Here is a 25637-nt window from a genome sequence, read left to right as displayed (position 1 = left end):
CACTGTGGAGACACCATATATTATGTGTACATTACAAGGTACAAAGTGGGCTCAATACTCCAAATGTATTCCTAAAGAGGGGATGGGAGAGGTGGCTCAGTGGTTAAGGTCATTGCTGCTCTGGCAGGGGATTAGGGTTCAACCTCCAGCACCTACATGGTGGTTCATAACCATCCCTGACTCAAGTTACAGAGTAATTGATGCCCTCTTCTGACTTCCAAGGGCATCAGGCATGACACACGTGCGCACGCGCGCGCACACACACACACACACACACACACACACACACACAGACAAAACATTCATATAAAATAAAAGTAAGTAGTTGCACTCCTTTGGCTCATTTATAAGTGGTATTTTAAAAAATATACCTTCATTTGGGGACTGGGAACGTAGCTCGATTTGTAGAGAGCGCTTACCTAGCAAGAACAAAGAAAGCCTTGGGCTCAATCCTCAGCACCATGGAGGCATACGCCTGCCATCTCAGCACTTAGGAGGTGGAGCCAGGAGAATCAGAAGTTCAAGGTCATCCAGGGCTGTCTAGTGGATTCAAAGCCAACCTGGCTTACATGAGACCTTGTCTAAGTAAATAAATAAATAAATAAATTTTAATTCCCAATCCTGAACTGAGAGCACTGGTTTTTTCCTGTTGACCTTGTCATTGTGACCTTGCTGAACTCACCTGTCCATTCTACAACTATGTGCTGTCATCATTGTGCATCCTATTGTTACAGTCCCGTGACTCTGTGTGTGTGTGTATTTATCTATCATCTATCTATCCATCCTTCCATTCATTTAGGGAGTGTGTGTATGTGTGTCTATCTATCTATGTATCTATCTATGTATCTATCTATGTATCTATCTATCATCATGAGAATGTGTGTATGTATCTATCTATCATCTATCTATCCATTCTTCCATTCATTTATGGAGTGTGTGTGTGTGTCTGTCTGTCTGTCTATCTATCTATCTATCTATCTATCTATCTATCTATGTATCTATCTATCATCATGAGAATGTGTGTGTGTATCTATCTATCATCTATCTATCCATCATTCCATTCATTTAGGGGGTGTGTGTATGTGTGTGTCTATCTATCTATCTATCTATCTATCTATCTATCTATCTATCTATCTATGTATCTATCTATCATCATGAGAATGTGTGTGTGTGTATCTATCTATCATCTATCTATCCATTCTTCCATTCATTTATGGAGTGTGTGTGTCTATCTATCTATCTATCTATCTATCTATCTATCTATCAATCATCATGAGAATGTGTGTGTATCTATCTATCATCTATTTTCTTCCATTCATTTATGGAGTGTGTGTGTTTCTGTCTGTCTGTCTGTCTATCTATCTATCTATCTATCTATCTATCTATCTATCTATCTATCATCTATCTATTTATCATCTATCTATCTATCATCTATCTATCTATCTATCTATCTATCTATCTATCTATCTATCTATCATCAAGGGAATGCGTGTGCGTGTGTGTGTTTGTGTGTGTGTGTGTGATCCCCTAGAGATGAAGTTACAGGCAACTCTCTCTACACCTCCTGGTCTGGGTGCTGAGAACCAAACTCTGGTCCTCTTCGGGTGCAGTTCTTAACCTCTGAGCCATCTCTTGAGTAGAATCAGACCCCACCCCTCTAAACAGTCCTCCTGTTAAGTGTTTGTGTGGTGTGTCCTTTCTCACCCTCTTCCTGAAACCTTCCTCCAGGTTTATACTTACATATTTCTCCCAGATGCTCAGCACTTCTGTCTTCTCCACTCTGAGAATCTGTCTTTTACTCTCACTCCTGCTATGGCTTGGGTAAAAACCTGCCCTTTGCCAGTTATCTCCCGTCCCATCTGTCTTTTGCTCTCTCCTCCTTCAGCCTTTTCTCCCATCTGTTCTTGGATTAGTTCAGAATTTGTAACTTGACATTACTGACTTATTATCTCTAACTGTCTGTCCCTCCGGTGGCTGTCTTAAGACCTGTCATATGCTTCTCTCAGCCACCGAAGGCATCTTTCTAATTACTCCCAAGTCACGTTCCAAAGACAGGACACAGACAAACCCCTCCCCACTGTCCAACCCTCTTCCCCCACTGTCTTTTATTTTTTTTAACCAGTCCGTCACCTTTTATTGGACACTAGTTCTTGGTTGGGGTGTGAAGGTTAAGCCAGTTGAATTCTTCCTAGATCGGAGCGGGCCAGGCGGTTTTGCTCGGCCATGCAGTGTTCTCCACAGTGACCCCTCTTCAGTGGTACTTACGTCGCCGTTCATGTTTGAGTTCCTTGTAAGAAATGCCGTAGCTGAAAACCACGTAGGCTGCCAGCACCATGTTAATCCCTGAGATGCTGCCTTTCCGAACGTTGATGTACTTGTTGTAATACCGGTCATATCCTCTCTGAAAGGCTCCTGCAATACCATTGGGAGTGAAATCCCGCATCAATATCCAGCTCGGCAGCTCTCCAAGTTTAACCTCCATGAGCGTCTTCTCCTTCAATGGCATGATGAACGCCATCTTGAAGTCCTGGTGTCCACAGAAATTCAGCCACGCGCAAAGGCTGCTGGGAAGGGCGCCCCCTGCTTACCCCACTGCCTTACATTAGACCTCGGTTCACTGGATCTTTCGATATGTGCACCATCCCACAGCAATCTACCCTTCCTTCTTCACCCAGTCAGTTTCTTTCTATGACAGTCAAACAAGGGCTGGGAACAGAGCTCAGTTGGTCGAGCGCTCGCTCGCTCGTCTAGAATGCACAAAGACCCAAGTTCAAGTCCCAACATGGAATAACCTGGGTGTGTGGTTGGCACATGCTTTCAATCCTAGCACTCTGGAGGTGGAAGCAGGACAATGAGAAGTTCAAGGTCATCCTTGGCTACATAGGGAGTTATCAGCCTGGACTACTAGAGCTGTGGTTGAAGACAATCAAAAGCAAACAATAACAACACCCCATTCAAAAGCTGGGCGGTGGTGGCCCACAACTTTAATCCCAGCACTTGGAAGGCAGAGGCAGATGAATCTCTGAGTTCGAGGCCAACCTGGCCTACATAGAGAGTCCAGGACAGCCAGAGCAACAAAAACAATACAAAACAAACAAAAAAAAAATCAGCCCACTAAGTGTAAAAAAACCAAACCATCCAAACAAACAAACAAACCAAACAACAACAAACGTGGAAAGGAGTTCTTTCCCACTTACTGGGGTTTAAACAATTTCCTTTCCTGGCACAGATGGAGTTTCTGTCTGGTAGCCCATGATTTCGATAAAGAGAGCAGGTCGCATTTGTTCCTGTTCTTGTCTCCTGCTACTGAATTCTTTCCGTTTCTGTTTGAGGTGTTTATTTCTCTTTCTGCTTTATGGAGGCATAATTCACATACAATAAAATCCACTATTTTAAGGTGTAAGATCCAGGGCTTACAGGCTAGTCACAGTATTAAGCCATCATCGGCGTCCTCTCCTACCTTCAGAGCAATTCATCAGCTGAAGAAATCCAGTGTACACCTCAGGCTTGCCTTCTCCCCCATCCTAGGGACCGCCGTTCTGAAAGGCATTTCACTCATTTTCTTTTAAAATATACATCCTTCCCCCCTTCTGTTCCCTTCCCTTCTCTCTTCCCTTTCTCTCTTCCTCCTTTCCCTCCCTGCTTCCTTCCTCTCTCCTCCCTTCCTCTTCTTTTCCTTTTTGGGTATGGAAATGAAATCCAGGGACTTGCTTGTACTAGGCAAGGGCTCGACCATTGTGCTACCCTCTCAGCCCTAGGTTGGTTATTTCACTACATTTTCCTTTAATTGCTCTGATTTTGGACAATGTTTCTCAGTGTCTTCCTTCTGTATACTATGTATACATTTCTTCTTGCTGCCTCCATGACATTTCTCTGTCTCTGTTTCTGTCTCTCTCTGTTTGTGTGTCTCTCTGTCTCTCTGCCTGTCTGCTCTACGTCTGTCTATCTCTCTGTCTCTGTTGCAGTCTCTCTGTCTCTTCCTCTGTCTCTCTGTCTGTCCATCTTTCTCTGTCTCTGTCTCTGCCTCTCTCTGTCTCTCCATCTCTCTTTGTCTCTCCATCTCTCTCTCTGTCTCTCCATCTCTCTCTGTCTCGGTCTCTGTCTCTTTCTCTCATATTTACCTTGTCTGTAGCTCCCCGAGCCTGGCTGACCGTCTTTCATTTCCTTCCTTTATTCTCTCTCCTCACGTCTCCCAGCATCCTTTGGTCTTTTTCCCCCTCAGTTCTAGAATTTCAATTCTGCCCCCATTAGAGGATTGGAATTGTCCCCCTGCTCTCTCATGCTGTTTTAAGAGACTCCCTTTCCTTTTGTGCTCTGCTTTGGTTGATTTTAAAGGACCTCTGTCAAGGTCGTGACCTTACCCTTGCTGGACTTCTAAGTCCTCCATGAGCTCTGCGGGTCACTCAGTTTGGAGGCCGGCACTTCACGTGGTCCTTGGCATTGTCACCATATCTGCAGAACTGCGGCTAGGCAGTGAGTTTTGTCAGTGTTTAGTGTCTCCATGTCCATCCCTCGCTGTTTCCTATCTCTTGGTTTTGATTGTCTTGTTTCTTGACAGCAGGCTTTTTTTTTCTTTTTCATTTTTTTTCTTGCCTTTGTGTCATAATATTAGAATGGTTCTGGGCAGCTGGGCGGAATGTGAAACGTGATAAGCAGTATTTGAACGTGGGTCGAGTTCCTGCTGGACCATTAGAGTCTGCACATGTGTATCTGTGTGTTCCCACCCATTCTCTCGCATGCACATTAAATCCGTCTAGCCAAATGGGTATTGTTCTGAGTCTGACTCCATTGCTATGGAGACCCCTAACACTGCAGGCACCACATTCCTCTGCTCCATACTCCTCTGGCCTGGGATAGGACTGCTGGCCCTCCAGCTCCTCTCCGTGTGTCTTGCTGCACTTCCAGTGTCCAGACTCCCCAGAACCCCTATATACCCTCATCTCCCCGAGTTCTTGCTCTAGCTCCAGTATGCTGCCTCCCATGGGGCTGGTGGTGAGTACAGTGTGAACACTACCTCAGTGCCCCTGTGTCCCTGTGCCATTGGTATTTTTTTTTTTTTACGGCAACTCTGCCTATCTTTGACAGAAAGAGAGCCTGGATGCTCTGAGTCCTGTATCCCGCCTTTCTTGGTCACCTGCAAAGCTCTCCTGTCATCTTTTCTGTCACCTGCTCATAGACAACCTTCCTCATGGGCATCTGCTGAAGTCCTTGGAAAAGATTGAGAGTGAGACAAACACCTCCTATATAGCTTTGGAGGACAGTCTGTGTTCCTTGTCACACTCTTAGGGGGTCTCTGCTGAATTCTCCGTGTCCTCTCACCCCTCCCCATGTTAGCTCTGAGCCACTGCTCAAGTCCTATCTGTCTGACTGACCTTGACTGACAGGGTGGGTGTTCCCGCCCCTCCTATCTCTTAGTGACTGACTTTGACTGACAGGGTGGGTCAAGAAGAGCCAAGAAGACTTTGGACGTGGGTTGGACTTCTCTTGCTGGGATCTCTATGGTTTCCTCCATTCTGAGAGGGAGAGCCTCCACCATCATCAAACCTGCAGAACGCTGCTCTGTATTTGCTTACAGCCTCCACCTTCGAGCCAGGGAATGGACCAGTCTGAAGGCTCTAAAAGAGCAAAGATGAGTACCATTGGCGGTCCTTTCCTCAGAAACTTCTGCCCATGTCTTATTGTCCACAAGTCAGTGGACAGCACTTTCTGAGAGTGCTCACACACTGCTGTGACAAAATAGTCGACACAAACAACCCAAGAAACAAAGGGTTTTGGCTCACAGCTTGAGAAAATTCATGGCAGTGAAGGTATGGTGCCAAGCTGTGGCAGCAGGGAAACGGAGCACCTGGTCACACTCTAGCTGCAGTCACAAGGCAGAGAGCAATAAATTCTAGTGCACAACTGGCTTCTTAGCCCCCTTTCTTTTATTTGGTCTGGAGCTCCAGCCTACGGGATAGGGCTGCCCACATTCAGGGTGAGTCTTCATAGATGCACCTCTCTGAATGTCCCCCATAGCCACACCCAAACGTGTGCCTCCTAGGTGATCCAAAACCCAATCAAGTTGACGATAAGGGCTAATCATTACAGGCAGAGTGACCTTTATTCCCCTCCGGGAGGTTGCTGCAGGATGACACCAATGGTCCTGTGTGTGTAAGACAATCAGTCTACATCTGAGCTCCACATACATCCTGACCCTGAAAGCAGCTGTCTGAGTATGTCTCTGTGTCTATCTTCTGTCTGTCTGTCTCTGTGGTGTGTGTGTTTGTGTGTGTGTGTGTGTGTGTGTGTGTGTGTGTGTGTGTGTGTATGTGTGTGTGTGTGTACATACACATACAATTCAAGCATTGTTTCTCAGGATTGTATGATTGTATGTTTGTCCTGAACTTAGTGTATTCCATAGTTCTATATATTCCATAGAAGAATATATATATTCTTCTATATATATAGAAATATATATATATGGAGAAATATATATATTTCTCCCTCTCTTAGCCACCAAGAGAAAGACTCCCCTCTTCACTCCACCCCTCAGTCCTTCTAGACTCCACCCTTCAATCCTTCTAGACTCCACCCCTCAGTCCTTCTAGACTCCACTCCTCAGTCCTTCTAGATTCCACCCCTCAGACCTTCTAGACTCCACCCCTCTGTCCTTCTAGACTCCACCCCTCAATCCTCCTAGATTCCACCCCTCGGTCCTTCTACACTCCACTCCTCAGTCCTTCTAGACTCCACCCCTCCAATCCTTTTGGTCTGTCTATTCTGTTCCTGCCTGTGTGTGGCATGCAACCATTGTATGTTGTTGTTCTATCTGTCCATCTGCAGGGAGTGTGTGTGAGGAAACACACAAGCTAGTTGTCCCACACAGCTGGGACAGCTGGTGAAAGGCATGTGACAGGAGGTAGATGATCCACTTTGGGATAAAAAGCTCAGCAAAGAAACTTCTCTGCTGAGTTCCTTGGCATCCCAGACTGACCCCTGCAGGATACGCTCTGTCCTGCTCAGGCAGACCCCCGAGTAATTCACTCACCTCTTGCCACCAGCAAATCCCCATTTGCACCAATCCTATAAACATTTACAGAGTAGAACATCATCAAAGCTTAAGGCCCATTTTGAATATTTAATGAACATCCGCTTGATAAAATCCGATGAATTTTTTTTTTTTTTTTTGCTAAACTACAACATTTCCCCACACATCCCTTAAGTTAACTGGGCATGCATTCATTCAGAAGGTACTGTTTGAATATTGGATGTCAGATACTTGGCCCTGTCCCAGAGTAAGCACGGCTCTCTGCTGAATGCTCATGTCAGCTAGGAGAGCATGACGCTTACAGAAATGAATGCTGGAGATAAAAATGTGTCTCAGGTGGTGATTAATGTCCACGAGAGACAGGCAGCAGGCAAGGGCTGAAAGCCACCTCCTGTCAGGGTGACACTTGGGAGCCACCTGAGGGAGTGACGGAGTGAGGCTCACAAAAGGACTCGGCTATTGGATGGCAGGCCCACGTGTCACCCCAGATCCATCTCCAAAATGATGTTAAGTGAATAAAGCAAATAACAGACAGGCGCGGGGTGATTGCTTACATAGGGTGAACCAGGAAGTCAATTCCATAGAAGTGACACAGCGAGCAGAGGCCAGAGGTGGCAAGTCTGGGAAGGGACATGCTGGTCCTGGGTACAAAGGCTCAGGAGACGAGGGGAGGGATCTTTTGACATCTATGAACTGCACTCTGATAGTAGTAAATAACGTGTTGGTCAGTGAGACAGCTCAGTGGGTAAAGGGGCTTGCCACCAAGCCTGATGACCCGAATTTCATCTCTGAGATCCACATGGTCATCTACGATCCCTCCCCTCAGCCCCCACCAAGTGCAATAGAAATAACATGACAAATTTCCATCAAAGAATCACGATAGAAAATGATCTAGTGATGGATGAATTTATTAGCTTGATTGCCTCTTTCCATGGTGTGTACATAGATCGAGACTTCACCCAACAGTCTGAACTGAAGTTCATGGATCAGTCAATTGGGGTAGAGCTGTTCCTCCCACAGAGAACTGCAGCTGATACCCATTCCACCACCTCCCGCTTTGAGGCCAAATCTCAACTACATTGTCCTGGCTCACCTAGAACTCTATATAGACCTCCAACTCCTAGAGACCAGCCTGTATCTTCCTCTTAGGTGCTGGGAATAAAGCTGTGTGTTACCACCTCAGACAACAGCCCAACTTTTATTCACCACCTTAGCTTTATACAGTTCTCCACAGTTGAGATTTCAAAGCCAGCGTTGAGGGAGCATGGAGGATGGTGGTGCCCTGCTACTCCAGCCTGTGAGGGTGCAGAAGTACTGTGAGCACTCCATGGGTTGGGACCTCGTAGCTAGGCTCTCACGCCCGGCAGATGGTCCTGCTAAATCTATTTTTTATCTACTTTTTGCAGTTGTCATTGAATCTAGTGTCTCCCTTTATCCAAGGACACATTTATACTAAAAGAAACTCCTGGTTTTATTCTCAACTTTGGAAACAAAAAGGCCTGTACTCAGCGATCTGTTTAATCTTTTGGGTTTGGATGGGGCTGAGGCCCCTCCCTCCACGTCCTTCTAGGGAAGGGAGGAGAAGACTTGAACCGAGAAGAAAGTTATAAATCCCCTTTTCCCTGAACAGCACCTAGGCACCAAGCTAAAGGTCATTATTACAAACAGCCTGCAGGTCAGAGTCCAGTTTCTCTGGCTCTGGGAGGAGGGCTATCTATAGAACCATCTGGAACCTTCCGTAGTGAGGTGACCAGATAATAAGAGAAGTTGTCAGAGCGGGCAAGAGTTACTGCAGTCACCTTGCGTTTTGACGTCCCTTTCCCCTCCCCCATCCAGGAGCTGGAAACCCTTTCCCCATCCTCTTTAGGAAGCGTGCTGGACTCAGGACTCTTAATTCCCATTTAAAGTCAGGGCTATTGAGATGATAATGATAGCCAAGTTTATTGGGTGTTATTTTCCATTTTATCGTAGTAATCGGAACATTTATTGAATGTGGTACCTCTCTTCCAAGCCCTGCATTAAGGGCCTTATATGTTAGTCTGTATCTCCTGGACACTTGGTGCTGCCTTCCAGTCTGCAGAAGAGAATCTCAGTAGGGAGACAGCCCTGCCCAAGAGCACACAAGTGGGGAGAGTTGGGAGTGAAGGAGTTTTGTGCCTTGGGGTCGCTACTGGATATACTTTGCGGGAAGGGCAAGTGGGTGGGTGCTTATGTGAGTGCGTGCGTGCGTGCGTGTATGCATGTTTGAACATTCGAAGCAAGATGGATCAAGTCTTGACTTCTGCTAAATTGAGGCACAGTTAACGGGAAGTCTGACTTGGTTGGGTTCTAAGTGGGGGTGGTCCGATTAAGGATGGTGTCAAAGATCAGGGGGTGCCCTTCTGGAAGGCGGGTTAAAGAGAGAGCATGGTCAGCTCTGGATAGGTTCATGTAGGTCTTTCCCTTCTTTTTTCTTTTTCTTTTCTTTTCTTTTTTTTTTTTTTTTTTGGTTCTTTTTTTCGGAGCTGGGGACCAAACCCAGGGCCTTGCGCTTCCTAGGCAAGCGCTCTAACCACTGAGCTAAATCCCCAACCCTGGTCTTTCCCTTCCCTTCCCTTCCCTTCCCTTCCCTTCCCTTCCCTTCCCTTCCCTTCCCTTCCCTTCCCTTCCCTTCCCTTCCCTTCCCTTCTTTTCCCTTCCCTTCCCTTCTTTTCCCTTTCCTGTGTTTTCCCATGCTTGAACAAGACCCAGATCTCAGCGGAGCTCCCAGTGCGATCCACACCTGTGCTTACTGATATTGATAGGGATTTTGAGGGTGCCGATAGGAATGAGCCTGCAATACATACGTGTGCACAGTGGTACTGAGTCACACCCGGTCACAAAGTACCTATACCTGTCTTAAAGATTTCTCAGTTTTCTTTATGTGTATGTGTGTGAGGCTGCATGAGTTTATGTGTATAGGTGCATGAGTAGGCCAGAGAGGGTGTTGGATCTCCTGGAATCAGTTATGAGCTGCCTGATGTGAGTGATGGGAACTGAACTCAGGTCCTCTGCAGGAACAGTGCGTGCTTTTTAACTCACTGCCCCCCTTGCACTTATGAGACGTTGAGGATGCTACTGAGAATAGACACGTATTATGTGTGCCTCACACCTGCTCACAAGCCACACTCCTCTACACTCATACCCACATGCACCCACACGCCTTACATGGACACACTCATACACATCCAAAGAGTATGCACACATCACAGGCATACACACATCACATACATGCACACTTCACATGCATACACACTTCACAGGCATACACACATCACATGTGTACACACATCACATATGTACACACATTACATATATACACACATCACATGCATACATTCTCATCCCCCCATTTCTACAGGACCACACCCATACACACACACACTTGTGCACATCCACACTCACAAGTACATGGCGACCTGAAGGCACAGAGCAGAAGATATCTTAATATATGTAGGCCCACACTCACCCACAATCCATCCACACTCCTGACACCCACATCTCTCCACACTTGTACTCTCACACACTTGCTCACAGCCTTGCACACTTGCTCACAGCCTTGCACACTTGCTCTCACCCTCACATACTTGCTCACACCCTCACACACTTGCTCACACCCTCACACACTGTCACACCCCTCTGCTTCCTCCCCATCCTTCTCACTAGTTTCACTTCCCATACACGCCCAGTGCTCATTATCCTTCAATACCTACACCTGCTTGCACCCCATATACTCACACATATACTTGCACACACGTGCGCGTGCGCGCACACACACACATACTTTCTCACCCCACACACTTACACTTTCATCACTGCACTTGCACACAGTCTCACCCTCACAACCTCTCCCACACTTACACACATATACTCTCTGGCACAAACATATAGCTCTAGGCCAGTCTGGCCACCTTTTGATGGGAAAGCCCTGGGAAGGACTTAATTGTTCCTAACAGACTAGTGTTAGGACCCAGGAAAGGCCAGAGTGGGATGGATATAAATAGAGGAGAACAAAGTTTGAGGCCCGCTGACATCACTCTGGCTCTCCACCCAAAGCCACGGGCTGGACTCTGGGCCAACGAGGTGTGGCGGAGCTCAGCTGCGGAGGGAGGCAGCACACACATCACCAAGCTCCAAGCTACGGGCTGAGCTCTGGGCTCTGAGCTCTGACTTGAGACTTGAGACGGGAGACAAGTGCCCACCAGTCCCAGGACCAGGACACAGACTCTTGAGCCCACAGAGGTCCTGGCCTGCCCGGCAACAGCCAGAGGCTTGGGGACTCTGGTGGAGCTGAGAAGGAGTGCTTACCCAACCCAGCACTGCATCTAGCCTTCAGGTCCCTGAAGACTCCACTTCGGAGAGGACAATCGTCCCAACTGCTCTCAGGCACTGTACATCACAGACTTTAGGGGACTTTGTGGCCAGAAACCTGTGATGAAGATGTCCTTGTCCCCAGGAGGCAGGAGGTAGAGAAGTTCCCCGCAGGCTGTGGGGGAATCCCACTGCCTGGTTCCCACCATGAAGGAGCTTCCAGCGCTGTCTTGCCACTGGGTCTGGCTATTCTGGTCCTTCTGTGGCTTCCAGGTAATGCCCTAGGCCGCCAAAGCAGCTGGGATACGCATCTTCGGGAGAATGTCCTGGCACTCATCCTGTGATCTTTCCTTGCAGGTGTGTGGCACGCAGCCCAGAGCCCAGGAGCATCCAGGTAAGCCCCCCCCCCCCGTCTCCCTTCCCCACCGCTGTTCGCTGTTCGCTTTTCTCCTTGCCTTTGTGGGGGTACACCAGAAATTACTTGTTTAACCCCTTGATGGGATCCTCGTCCCTAGAAAATACACTCTGTCCTTTTGAGACGACAGCCCTGGTGTGACCATTGTCTACAGGCTGCTGGTCTCTGTCCCAGCTGCTTCCTGCTCCAGGTCAGGTGTTTTCTTCTAATTAAGGAGACATGCTCTTCAGAATAGAGTTACTCTTTCAACGTCACCCTTGTGCCTCTTCTCCCTGGTGCCTCCAGCATCACCGCTGGGAGCTGCCCTCCTGAGTGTCCTGGATACCACCAAGTGGCACTCGCCACTTGCGCTGAACATGCACGGAGGGGGTGAAGGGGCGGGTCGCCATTGGGACATTTGCCTTTGGCTGTTGTGACTCCCTTTTTAGAAGCAGGAGGGTGACACTTGCTGGAAGGATGGATCCCAGCCCTGTTATAGATAAGAGGGGTGCCACTCTACAGTGGGGATGGGTGGGAAGGGGCTTCCTGCCTGCTTGTGGCAGGTTCTCCGGGAATGAGGTTATTACTGAAGGTTCAGAGGCGAAGGGTAAGAACGTCTAGCCCATTTCTGGAAAAGCCTGGTGGGTCAGAGTAAGGAAGCCGGTGACTCAGAGCTCAGGGAGATTGGGATTCCCAGCAGAACCGATCAGTTGCCTCTAAATGGGAATCCTGCCCCGTTGGGGCTCACGAGCCAACATGATGAACAAGGTGAAGGGCCACAGAGAGGGTATGGATCTGGAGAAGGTTCCCGGAAGCTGTGTGAGGGAAAGTTCTCCCTCCCTGCTGAGACTGGGGGTTGCCCATACCAAAGGGCGTCGTCGTTGGTCAGTCAGACCTGGAACCGTGTGTGTTGCTGGTTCGAGAGAAGAAGGCTCCAGGGGCTTTTTCTAGAATTCGGCCTTTGACTTAGTTTCCACACACATGCGCACAACCATACGTGTCTGCACATACTTATATGTGTACACACCCGTACTCCCACACTCGAGCTAGCGTTCTGGACTCTATAAATGCCAGTGGTGTGGGTTCCGCTTCGTTCTGTACGGAAGGCTCACTCCTGACCTGATGCCGCCTGAGCCAAGTGTCTTCTGGTCGAGCATCCTTAATAGAGCACTAGCAGCCATTCAGCCCAGTCAACTTTCGTGCACCACAGACAAAGAAGGCGAAGATGTAACCTAAGGATGTCCAAAGGCCAGGCCAGGGAGCCTAGGTGCCTCTCAGTGTCCTGTTATCTGGGACAGCTATCCAGAGAGGGCTTCCTTTAGGTCCCAATCCCCATCCTCATCCTTAATACTTCGTTTGTCCTCCCCCTGCCTCCTCCTCTCCTGTCTCCCCCTAACCTTTTATTTTCCTTTTCCCTCCTTCCTTCCTCCCTTCTATTTCTGTTCTTTGTTTGTTTTATCCCCTCCACCCCGCTTCCTCAATGCCTCCCCCAACCTTTCTTACATTTTGGATTTTTGGCTACACTCACTTTCTATAATATTTAGCCTTCTCTGCAAGGCCATGTTGGATTTCTCCTCCTGTGGAGGAGAAACCCCCAATGGGGACTTTAGGAAAACCTGATCTCTGCCATGCCCCCTCCACTCCCACTCCTACCTCCCCATCCCCACCACGAGAGCTCCAGACCAGCACCGAGTTGATATATGAGCCAAGGGACTGTCCAGACATGGAGAATGGGAGTCAGGGTGGGTTGTCATTCGACAAGGACGTGAGTGGACTTGGGTTGCCTAAAGGGGCTTAAGAAAAACATAGAGCCAGCCCCCTGGTTCGCCCCCTAGTGTCACCTGCCCACACTTACCTGTGTCACCTGCCAGCCAGCAAGAAGCCTTTAGCTGGAGTGGTTGGTTCAAGCTCACAGGAATGAGAGGGATTTAGGGGAACTGACACCTAGGGGTCACCAGCAAGCACATGGTTGGGGTGTGGGAGGCCCTGATAGAGCTGTTAAGTGCTTATATTGCCTCATCCTGGCTCCAACCCTGTGCCTTCTGCACGAGGCAGAGCTCAGAAAACAGTCACCAACCATCTTCCACATCCTGTCTGTGAAAAGAAAGGAAAGTCCCGGGCCAAGGTCACCTGCATTTTCAGCCAACTATGTTTAGGTGAACCCAGGTCACCAGACGGCTCCTGGATTCTTGTATGTATGCCTTAAGTGCACTCTCTGTTTTCGAAGTCTCGAAATGGTGTGAGGCCCTTTGGCATGCTGACACCTTCCCAGTTTCCCTGTGACTGCGATCGTGGGCTGTCACCACAGCAGAATTATAGTAGCTGCAGTTGCAAGGGACCTTAGAGACCATTTACCAAGTTCCCACTTGATGGGGAAACCAGGAGTGGAAGCTGTGTGGCGGGGATCCAGGGAGGAGACTGACCCCCACACTTATCTGAGACCCTCTCACAGCTCAGGGCCGGACTCACAGCCTTCTGCTCCCCCAGGACGACCTAGGAAGCTCCGGGGTTGGTAGAACCAAACCCATAAATGGCGTTCGCCAAGATTGCAGGCCACTTTGTAAAAGTTTATAAACATGCCCTTTTATAGATGATGTTTGTAACAAGGCACTGGAAACTTGGGGAAAATAGCAAGCTGTGTCGTTACCTAGCTTCCTTCCAGACCATCAGGACTGCTGACTCCAGTCCAGCAGGCTTCAAGGCACTACCCAGCATGCAAAGCAGGCAATGGCAGTCGCTGTAATTTGGTGTTATTTACATGGCAGCTTATGAAGGACTTCTGTAACCCCGCCGGGCCACACCAGGAATCCCATTCTCTATCTTTGGATGGTCAGCCAAATAGAATGTGTGTTCACAATGGAGTTTTTAAAAGAAAGCTTTGGGGGTTGAGGATTTAGCTCAGTGGTAGAGCACTGGCCTAGCAAGCGCAAAGCCCTGGGTTCGGTCCTCAGCTGCGAGAAAAAAAAAAAAAAAAGAAAGCTTTGTGTGTGTGTGTGTGTGTGTGTGTGTGTGTGTGTGTGTGTGTATGTGTGTTTGCCTACGCGTGTATCTGTTCACCTGGATCCTGCAGAAGTCAGAAGAGGGCATCAGATCCCCTGGGACTACAGTTATAGGTAGTCGTGAACTGCTGGGTGGGTTGCTAAGAATCGAACCCAGGTCCTTATGCAAGAGCAGGTAGTGCCTTAACCACTGGGCCATCTCTTCAGCCCCCATAATGCATTTAAAAAAAGAAGGAAAAAACCTCCAATGTTTGTTCCGTATCAAATACATGGAAATAGAGCAAGTAGAGATTCTTCTGGAGGATGCTAGATTTATAAATAGACTTTATGTGTATAATTACATTCTGTGGTCATTCTATGTTTATGTTTAATTATATCCCGTTTAGTTGTTCTTATACTCTATCATTCATTCTACCTATATAGTTATGCTTTTAATTACTAACATTTAAAATGGGAGTCTGCGAATGCAAAACCTGAATTTCACACGCACGCGCGCGCGCGCATGCATGCACACAGAAGGGTTGTAATTTGACTCAGTAGACACAGGACACAGAAGAAGAGATGAACCCTCTCTCCTCCCCGATCACCTCCAATGATCAGGTTGACACACAGTGGCTGGTCACCAGGTCACCAGGATGAGGACTTGGAGTCAGGAAACTTCTGTAAGGGGAACAGAGATCAGATTAGAAAGAGGCGGCTATGAAAAAACATGGCAAACGGTATTCCAGACAGCAGGGGCAACAGGCAGGCAACATCCTTCAGGGACATGAACTTTGGGGTTAGATGGCAGGGAGGGACTAACTCCCCGTCCCCTGGTCCCTACAGGCTTTTGGTGTCCTGTTAGCAGAGTCCAAAGGAGCATTCCCTAAGGGAGGCCGCTGACCACATAGGAACTAGGCTGGGAAGGGGAGAGACGGATTAGAGATATGGAGGCCTTGAATGGCAGTGCTCATCTCTCTTCCTCCCCCCTTTCTCCTCAAATGGGCTTGATATAGGGTTGATGGGACAATGAACCCCGAAGAACTGGCTTCTAACTGTGATGTCGACTAAAACCTTCCCCCAACCCCTCCCCTTCCAGCTGCTTTCTCACCCCCCTCCATCTGTCTCTCCTGTCCTTCCTCTCTTCTTCCTTTGTCACCGTCCTTCTCTTCTCTCTGTCTGCCCCATGCACTGTTTCCTGTCCCTGAAGTCATGTTACTGGCATCCCTGTGGGAGCCTGAGAAAGCCCCAGGACTGTAACGGGTTTGTCACCTTTGTGATTGGAGAACAGTCCTCGATTGTCATTCCCCACCCGCACAGAAGAACAGGGCTGTCTTGCTCTTACGAAACTTTGAGTGACATGGGTCATCCCACCCTGAAGGGTGTTTAGGGACCTGTGGGCTGAGTCTAGCCCTTCTTATTAACACCGCACGAATTTAATTAAAAACAAAGCAAAAAAAAAACAAACCCTAATTTGGCAATATCAGTACTTGGGGGAAATTTCCAAATCGAATTGAAAACATCTGTATTTCTGACTTATCTTTCAAAAGTGGGACACCTGAATCAGCAGAATGGTGAATGCTTATCACATCGGCACTCAGAGGCAGAGGCGGAGGCAGGAGATTTTGAGTTCATAGTCAGCCTGGCCCACCAAGGGAGGCCATCTCTGGGAAGGAATAATTACCCATCTCTCAGCATTCCTTAGATGCCTGTGGTCCTTCGTCTAGGGATGGGGGTCCTGTGAGATTTTCCCTTCCATGTTGGTGTGTCCATTGCTGTTGGGCCTTGTTCAGGTCTTGCTTGTACAACCATGCTATTGAGAAACCATGGCTGAAGCTTCCTGGTCATTGCTAGGAGACCTCACGTCAGATTTCTTGGTGCTCTGACTCTAGGAAATTTCCGGTTTCTCTTCTGAGATGTTCCCTGAGCCCGAAGTGTAAGGAGTTGTATCTCAGCTATAGCAACTGGGACCAGGCACCCCAGGGCCATTTGCTCTTTGCCTTCGGGCTAGTGGTGGTTGTCTGCTGCAAAGAGAAGTGTCTTTGAAGAACATTAAACGCTTCACTTTATCAAACGGGAAATTGGGAGACCTGGTGATTCCCGGGGAACCTTCACACAGGATGACACTAGTCTGTTCTGGGGGCCCGAGAAGCTGGCTGCCACTGCTTGCTTGCACTTCCTGCTCTAACACTGTGTAGACTGATCCCTGTGTGCTGGCTCTCTGTGTGTCTCTGTGTTGGCTCTCCCGTCCAGCCACCTGGCTTGTTAGGCACCTGGAATCTTCCTTCTTGGAACTCGCCCGAGCCCACACTGCTTCCCCAAGGAGTAGCCCTGACTTCTGTGTGCAGACAGATTCCTATAGTGAGAGGACGCTGGGAACAGCGCAGGGACTTTGTCCTGTCTAGAGGTTCAGGCCAACATCATGGCGACTGTATTGACGAAGCTCAAGTGTCTTGTCCCATCTCCTTCGCATGGGCTTGTTGTTTTGGGAGGGGACTCCATAGCTTTCCCAGCTAGCCTTTCTGCCCAGACGTAGCTGTAGCCCTGTTCATTAGAAATGGTAGAAGGGTCACTGTGTCCACGTGGCTTACCGTGGCAGAGGTGGATTCTGAAGACCCAATAGCTGTTCTTTGTTTAATAGATGTTCTTGCTGCTTCCGACTTTTTCCGACATGAATTGGATAAAAAGCTTAGGAGGGATTTTAAAACTGGATATTCTCAGTTCTAGGGGCCAAAAAAAAAATATTAAAGGTTGAAAATGAAGACTTTGGATTTTTGCCTTTCCGAGTTCCGGCATCTCACAGCCGGAGACTGCCCGACACTGCTTCCTGCCTGCGAGTGTCAGTTAGGCCTTAGTCAGTTTCTTTATGGTGGAGGACTTTTTCTGTTCTTCACTTGCATTCCGGAGTTGTGTGGGGACACGAAGGGGACCAGAGGAAACTGTGAAGATTAACATCGCCAACTTGACAGGACTCAGAATCCGCCAGGAGGCAGGCCTCCGGGCATGCAAGTGGAGAGTTATCTAGATGAGGTTAATTGGGGTAGGGAAACTCTCGGTCACGGTCACGGATGGATCTCCACCGTCCTAATAAAACACTCCCACCAAAAGCAATACAAGGGAAGAAAGGGTTTATCTGGTTTACATTTCCAGTTCACCGTCCATCACTGAGGGAAGCCAGCCGGAAATCAAGCAGGGATAAAAGCAGAAACTGCAGAGGACTCTGGTCCCTGGCTTGTTCTTTGGTACAAGCTCTTCCTCTATAGCCCAGTATATGTTGCCGCCTCCAGTGAGCCAGGCTCCCCCATAACAATTAGCCGTTAAGACGCTCCCCCACAGACATGCCTGATCTGCTCTAGACAAATCAGTCAACGGAGGCTTTTCTCTCAGATGATGCTGGGCTGTGTCGAGACAATAGAGGTAACTGGAACACGAATCATGGGCAGTACCATCCTCTGGACTGGGAATCCTAGGCTCACTGAAAAGAGGGAAGTGAGCGGAGAACCAGCCTTCACTTCTCGCTGCTTTCTGACTCTGGACAAACGGTTAACAGCTGCCTCAGACCCCACCGTGATGAACTGCAGCCTCAAAGTGAGCCAGGAGAAACCCTTCCTGGAATTAATTGCTTCTGTCCAGGCGTTTTATCCCAGCAGCGTGTAAAGTAATTAAGACACAACCTGGCAAACGGTGCCAGCGATCTGAACTTCGAGAGATGAGGTATTTGGTGCTCAGTAAGGTGGAGTACTTTAGCTGTCATCCTGGATTGTAATGTGATCGCTGACCCAAGACTATGCCTGGGGCCACTGTGATTTTTGAAGGTGGGACCTCACAATGTTTTGTCAAGGAAAGCATGTCAGAGGGTGGGAGAACAGGATGTAACGGCAATAGGACTCTTCTTTTGTCTCTTCTTGTTTTGTCCTCCTTCCATCCATCTTTCCTTTCTCCTCCTCTGTCTCCTCCCCCTCCCCCTCCCCCCTCCCCCTCTCCCTCCTCCCCCTCCTCCTCCTTCTGAGACAGGGTCTCTCTACGCAGCCCTGGCTGTCCTGGGACTCACTATTTAGATCAAGCTGGCCTCAAACTCAGAGATTCATTTGCTGCTGCCTCCCGAGGCTAAGATTAAAGGTGTGTGTGTGTGTGTGTGTGTGTGTGTGTGTGTGTGTGTGTGTGTCTTAGAGTCAATTTTCTCCTTCTGCTGTGGGATCTGGGGATTGGACTTAGATCATCAGGCTTGTCTAGAAAGCTCTCTTACCTGCCGACTTATCTTGTCAAGCTGGTGTGTTTGTTTTATTGTTGCTGCTTTTCCCCAATGATACCAATTAAAGAACACTGTAAGCCTATTATAGCTGCACACATCCCTAATTCTAGTCCTTGAGAGGTAGGGACAGGAGGATGACAGATCTGGGGCCAGCTTGGGCTAATAAGCAAGCATACCCATTGTCAACAAACAAAACCACAGGGGTGTGTGTGTGTGTGTGTGTGTGTGTGTGTGTGTTGCTGGGCATTGAGCCCAGGGCTTTTCGCACCCTAGGCAAGCCTTCTACCAGAAAACTCCGGACACAGCTGTTTTAAACACTGCTCTGTCAACCCGTGCACACCATTCTTCACGACTGCTTCAGCCGCACCCCAGCTCACTTCACACACGCTCTGATTATCTAGCCAACTGTCTCCTCGGATGAGCAGCCTGCCGTTTGATCCTGTGGAAACATTCCACGACAACTTCTTTTGTATACAGGTCTTTGATCAAACATTTGAGAACCCTCATGAGGATAAATTCCTAGGAGCGGACTTAACTTCATCAGAGAGAAAGTGCCCTTAACCTCAGCAGAGACTTAGCCAAACAGTTCTCTAGAGAGGCTGAACTGGTATGGACTCCCTCTGAACCTCTGCAGGACTGACTGGCCTCACACATCTGGCCTCTTGGTTGCCATTCCAACAGCAGAAGTCTGGCAGACTGTCCACCATAGTCTTTACAAGCCGGGGACCATGTGCAAAGTTGGGAGAGTGAGGTGCTCTATGACTAAAAGCAATGCATTTCTTTGCCTTTGACTCTTACTATGTCTAAGCTTTCTGTAGGTTTCCTTGATAACATTTCTCTTTTTCTCCTTCCTTCCTTCCTTCCTCCCTCCCTCCCTCCCTCCCTTCCTCCCTTCAATCTCTCCTGATTTCGTTTCCTTCCCTTCTTCCTTCTGTCCCTCCTGTCCTCCCTCCCTTCCTTTTATCTTTGGTTCCCTCCTGCCTTCCCTCCCTCCTTCCCTTCCTTGCTTCATTGCTTACTTCCTTCTGTCCTTCTCTCCTTTCTCTGCTGTCTAAGCACTGAAGCCAGATCCTCATGCATTTTATGTGAATACTCTTCCACTGACCCATACACCTATCCCACGAGAAGTTTATTAATGCAGTAAATTGAATACATCTAAAAACAGAAACCGGGGCTGGGGATTTAGCTCAGTGGTAGAGCGCTTACCCAGCTCCGAAAAAAAGAACCAAAAAAAAAAAAAAAAACAAAAAAACAAACAAACAAAAAAAAAACAAAACAGAAACCAACGAGTTTCTGTCATAGATATACTGTGTGGACGCTGCCTCACAGTATGGTTCTGTTTCCTATATAGAAGTTTACTAGAAAATTAGCTAATTTATTAGAAAATTAGCTAAATGTAAAAACCTCAGAGCACTTTTATTTCTCTATCTAGCTATTTGAATCAGGGTCTTGTGCGGCTCAGGTTGACCTCGAACTCATTATATCCTGGAGGCTGGCTCTGAACTTCTAATCCTCCCACCTCCCGAGAGGGAGGGAAGGACGTGTCGGAGTGGTGGAGATGAGGGAGAACTTGAGTGAGGGAGAACGGCAAAGAGTGTTCCCTAAACCTTCATTACATACAGGCACAAGGCACGGGCCACTGCATATGGCTCACCCTTGTTCCTGTTGATTTTTGAGACGGGATTTCTCTGTGTGTATCCCTGGATGTCCTGGAAACTCTCTCTGTAGACCAGGCTGGCCTGGAATTTACAGAGATCCCCCTGCCTCTGCTTCCCAAACGGAAACGAAAGCTGTGTACCATCCTGTAGCACTGAATTGGTTAAGCCGCTTTGGCTCCTGTGTAGGCAGTGCTCATGCCGCACCTGCCCCAGTGCTCTCTGGATTCTCGAATAAAGACTCACACACAGACCAACTAATTTTGATGTGCCTTGACTAGCTCAGTGGCTGGTCACTTCTAAACCTCCCCTGGGCTACTATGCACTCCCCTCCAGTATTCCTGGCTTAATACCTTCTAAGTCTATATTTTATTTTTGTTCCCCTGTTACCTTCGTGAGAGCCACCCCCCACCCCCCACCCCTCAACAGGGCCACATTCCTTTTCCACCAACATTGCTTGATGGTTTCTCCCGGCAGCTCTTAAATCTGATTCTCCTCTCCTCCCTCTTGCCCTCAGTCCATTGGCTGCGCAATCTAAAAGCCCCGCCTCTATCTCTCTCTGCCCAGCCATTGGCTGTACCGCAATTCTTTATTACCAATCGAAGCCAGTCAGGGGGCGCGGTCTGGAAGCTTGGCTTTTGGGAGTGCAATTAAGACAAAAGCGTTAGAACCAATTCCCAACACCATCCCACCGGCTTCTAGTGCAGCTTTTGTGTTACACTCATTTTGATCCGTCTGAACCTACCAGTGATGTAGGAACTTATTTCTCCCCAGACGCCCAATGACTTCAATACCTGTGGTGAACAAATCTTTGATTTAGAATGCCACTTTTATCATAAGCCCATTTTCTATATGCAGAGGAGCCACTTGTGGCCCCTTCTCCTACTGAACGTCTGCCCATATGCGTGGTACCCAACGCCTCTCACTGCAACCTCCCTGCTTGTCCCCAGCTCCCCTCAAGACCTCTGCAGCCTTCAGCGTACAGCTGAGCAGCATCTTTGGTCCCCTCCCCTTCTTGACGCCCCAGGTCCTCTTATTTCTTCTTGGCTATGGCTATTCCTGTTTGTTTTTTTATTTTTATATTTATGTATTGGGGAGTGTGGGGTGTGTGTGTGTGTGTGTGTGCACGCGCGCGCGCGGACTTCGGAGGACTTTGGGTGTCTCCTTTATTCTCTCATGTTTGGCCCAATCGTCTGGTCTATGAGCTTCCAAGATCCCTTCTCTGCCTACCCGGCACTGGGATCACCACCCTAACTTGCCAAGCATTTACTACCACACCTGGTTTCGGGTGGGTCTGGGTGGGTCTGGGTGGGTCTGGGTGGTAGGATAACTACTTAGACATACCCGTCAATTTGCCAACTGAGCCTCATCCCCAGCCCTCCAGCAGGAATTTCACTTCTCCCCTTTACAAATCAGGGAAGGATATGCTATCTTGCGGGGCTCCTGTTAGAAGACACAGGGGAGTGTTTGTCAAGCACCTCTGTGATGCCTGGAGAGGCATTGCGGTTAGCACCTACCTCTTGTAAAGTCATTTGAAACCTTGTTTCATTTTGCGGCCCAATTATATCGGATGTTTTCTCTGAAGCCAATCCAAGAAGCATCCAGATAATAGGTATTTCTATCTTTCCCCTCCACTAATGGGCAGCTGCCTTGTACCTAAAGACGCTGGGCTTTTGTTCTCCTGAGTTAGGAGGCGTCTCTCCCTATTTGTCCTGTCCCATATAATTAAGAAACTAGCCATCGATTTCTATTTTAAAGTGCTGGTTTTTGTTTAACGGGGAGTGTCTATTGAATTTTCCTAATGCCTTTCGGCCAGGTCCATGGGCATCATGACAATTTCACTCCTTTTCAGTTTTCAGGTGCTGGGGTGACAGCTCCAATCTTCAGTTCCTGCCTCCCTAATTGTGATGTAAACTTTTCCATCCTTTCTCTGCAGGGTTTGAGGTCTTAGCCTCTGCTTCTCATTACTGGCCGCTGGAAAATGTGGAGGGGATCCGGGAGCTTCAGGATACAACTGGAGGTAGACAGGAGACGGAATGCCCGCAGGCGTGGGCGTGGAGCCTGCAGACGTGGGCGTGGAACCTGAGGGTGATGATACCGCCTTCAGGGATAGCCCCTAGGCTGGGGCCGGGGAGCCTGGAGAGAGGGACTCTCTAGGTACCCCAGGACACATTGGAACTGGGGTGATGGAGATGGGCGAGCACTCTTGTTCAGTGATGGTCACTGCTAAGTGCTTTTTTTTTTTTTTTTTTTTTTTTTTTTTTTTAATGAGACTTTCTACATTATGACAGAAGGGGCAGGGTTTCCTAAACCTTAATGATGTGGAACCTCTTGCTATGGTGTGAGTCTGGGTGAGTGTCTGTGGGTGCACAGAGCTGGTTTGCCACAGCAAGCTGGTGTGAGGTCGGTGCTATGAATCAGGACGAACTTCGACACAGTCTCTTGCTTTAAGGTCACTGAGCAAGGTGTCCCCTGTCTACCAACCACCTAACCACACACCAGCCAGCATCCCCTAAGACGATCTGCCTGGTGCCAGGTCCACAGGAGGCGTCAGGCTCTCTGTCTCCCTGAACTTAGATGATGATACTGGAGAAACCTGGGACAGTTAGGAGCATATCCTGTCCACAAAGAACTCCTTATTAAAGAGTACCAATTCAGGATGAGTTTTGGAGGTTTCCACTTTATTTTTTATATAGGTGTTACTCTTAAGAATGTCAAATGTGGGGGTTGGGGATTTAGCTCAGTGGTAGAGCGCTTGCCTAGGAAGCGCAAGGCCCTGGGTTCGATCCCCAGCTCCGAAAAAAAGAACCAAAAAAAAAAAAAAAAAAAAAGAATGTCAAATGTGGGGGTTGGGGATTTAGCTCAGTGGTAGAGCACTTGCCTAGCAAGTGCAAGGCCCTGGGTTTGGTCCTCAGCTCTGAAAAAAAAGAAAAAAAAAAAAAAAGAATGTCAAATGTGGACACACACATGGACAGACACACAGAGACACACTGACCACACACACACACACACACACACACACACACACACACACACACACACACACACTGCCATTGTTCTGTAGATACACAGATCCCGGTGCAAGGCATTCAAAACACTGCTGGTGGCCATGTTGCCCACCCCAGCTCCCTGTCAGCTTCCTCACGGAAACCTCAGCAGAAGTTTCTAAGGTATCTCCTTAAAACTTTGGAGCCCAGAACCAAGTAAGATAGTTCAGTGAACAAAGGTGCTTGCTGCCAAGTTTCATGACTTGAGTTCAATCCTGGGGACCTACGAGCTAAAAGAAATGGATCCTACAGGTTATCCTCCTACGGTGACATGCGTCCCCCAAGGCATACACAAGCCCCATTTTGGAAAATAAAAAAAGAGCTGGCAGTATGGTTCAGCGGATAAAGGTACTTGTTCCCAAGTCTGACAACCACAGTCCAATCTCCAGGACCCACACAATGGGAGGAGGAAATACATTCTCTTCAAGTCGTCCACTGACCTCTAGATACAAGCTGTGTCGTACGAACATGCGTGCATGGGCACACATGCGATAGAGAAGGGTGTATTTTTAAAAGATAAAATAGGGGCTGGGGATTTAGCTCAGTGGTAGAGCGCTTACCTAGGAAGCGCAAGGCCCTGGGTTCGGTCCCCAGCTCCGAAAAAAAAAAAAAAAAGAACCAAAAAAAAAAGATAAAATATATATGTATATATACATATATGTACACACACACACACACACACACACACACACACACACACATATATATATTATATAAAGTGAATTAAAGCAAAACCCTCCATTCTAGAGCACCAGCTGAGGGCTTGGAGCCAGTTGTGGGCGGGGCCTCTTCGAAGGGCTCTGACTAAGAGGCTCATCCATCCTTCCTGGGCCCTCCCATGTGATAGGATGCTGGTGGCCCCTGCAGCCTGTGTGGCAACCAAGAATTTTCTCCACTCTATTTTAGTAAGGGTGGCAGTACCCTGTGCCAGCTGGTATGTTGGCTCTAGGGAAAACAGAGCATCGTCCTTTGTCAAAATCATTTTTCCCCCTTCGGAAGTCTTTATTCTGAAGCCTCTGAGAGGCAATCCCTTGATTAAGTGGAAGAGCGTTTTAAGGGACCTCAGGACCTCCGTTCCAGGTGTTTCATCCCCTTTCCCCATATGAGCTCACTGTTGCTGATTAAGTGAGAAGCTTAGGGTGTTCTGAAGTCCCACGACACGCGGCAGGGACTGAGTGTGTTGATTTGTGTTGAAATCTTCGATGGCTCCACGCCTAACCCCACCCTGTGCAATGTGGCGCTGGCACTGTGTCTTCCTGTTGGAGCCCCCTCTGTGGTCTGTGTTGCTGAACAGGTGTGGGTCATCATGAGAGCAGCTCCCCAGGATGCAGAGACAGGCTGGGAATCTCTCAGCACCTCTCAAGGTTGGGGACAGCTGGATGGCTCTGGATGCCACCTCCTGGATGTGCAGCCCTTTTGTCTGTGGCCTGAACCCTCTGTTGTCTCGTCCACTGCCATCTCACGCAACCGTTTTCCACAGCGTTTCTCTCTCCTTCATACCACAACCACATTCCCCCCTGTGTCTCCATGCTTCGTACATGGCTGACTTCACCTCTACATCTCTCAACGAAGCATCTGCCTGGGAGTGGAAGCCAGCAAAGTGAGAGCGTTATTTACTAGACTCTGGCCGTGGTCAGCCATGACCCAACTCGGCGGCCATTGGAACTGGCTATTGATTCTCCTGGAGAAACATACAGGGAGTGTGGGGAGGGCCAGAGGGCCAGGAGGAGCCTGTCATCTGTATGCCGTGGTGAGAGATGTGCTGTTTCCGCTCATGTGTCTCACGTCACTCATGCGTTGTCCTCTCTTTTGTCCTTTCACCCAGCGCTGCGAACCCTCAACCTCACTGTGCCTCTCTCCCACAATGCTACCTTTGTCTTTACCAATGACTCTGCCTACTCCAACTTGTCTGCGACCGTAGGTGAGCACCGGGACTTGGTCCTATCAAATTTGGA

The 25637-nt window shown here is 48.5% G+C and overlaps 2 protein-coding genes across 4 annotated transcripts in view; one reads left to right on the top strand and one right to left on the bottom strand.

The window, feature by feature from the left end:
- Positions 1–2123: 2123 nt before the first annotated feature.
- On the bottom strand, positions 2124–2543 carry LOC120095936 (uncharacterized). The gene has a single exon (XM_087579571.1). It carries the CDS (start codon positions 2516–2518, stop codon positions 2252–2254), a length of 267 nt encoding a protein of 88 aa, XP_087435697.1. The 5' UTR covers positions 2519–2543; the 3' UTR covers positions 2124–2251.
- Positions 2544–11163: 8620 nt separating this feature from the next.
- Adgrd1 (adhesion G protein-coupled receptor D1) overlaps positions 11164–25637 on the top strand; it is a 114344-nt gene continuing 99870 nt past the window's right edge. For 2 of the 3 annotated variants that reach the window (NM_001432115.1, NM_001432116.1), the window contains 3 exon segments: positions 11164–11629; positions 11714–11750; positions 22572–22655. In NM_001432115.1, the coding sequence (NP_001419044.1) occupies positions 11564–11629; positions 11714–11750; positions 22572–22655 (187 nt within the window). In that variant the 5' untranslated portion in view covers positions 11164–11563. 3 annotated transcript variants of the gene reach the window in all.

This window comes from Rattus norvegicus, chromosome 12 (genome assembly GCF_021556685.1).
Source record: "Rattus norvegicus strain SHRSP/BbbUtx chromosome 12, alternate assembly SHRSP_T2T, whole genome shotgun sequence".
Lineage (NCBI taxonomy): Eukaryota > Metazoa > Chordata > Mammalia > Rodentia > Muridae > Rattus > Rattus norvegicus.
This window is presented reverse-complemented; position numbering and strand designations above follow the sequence as displayed.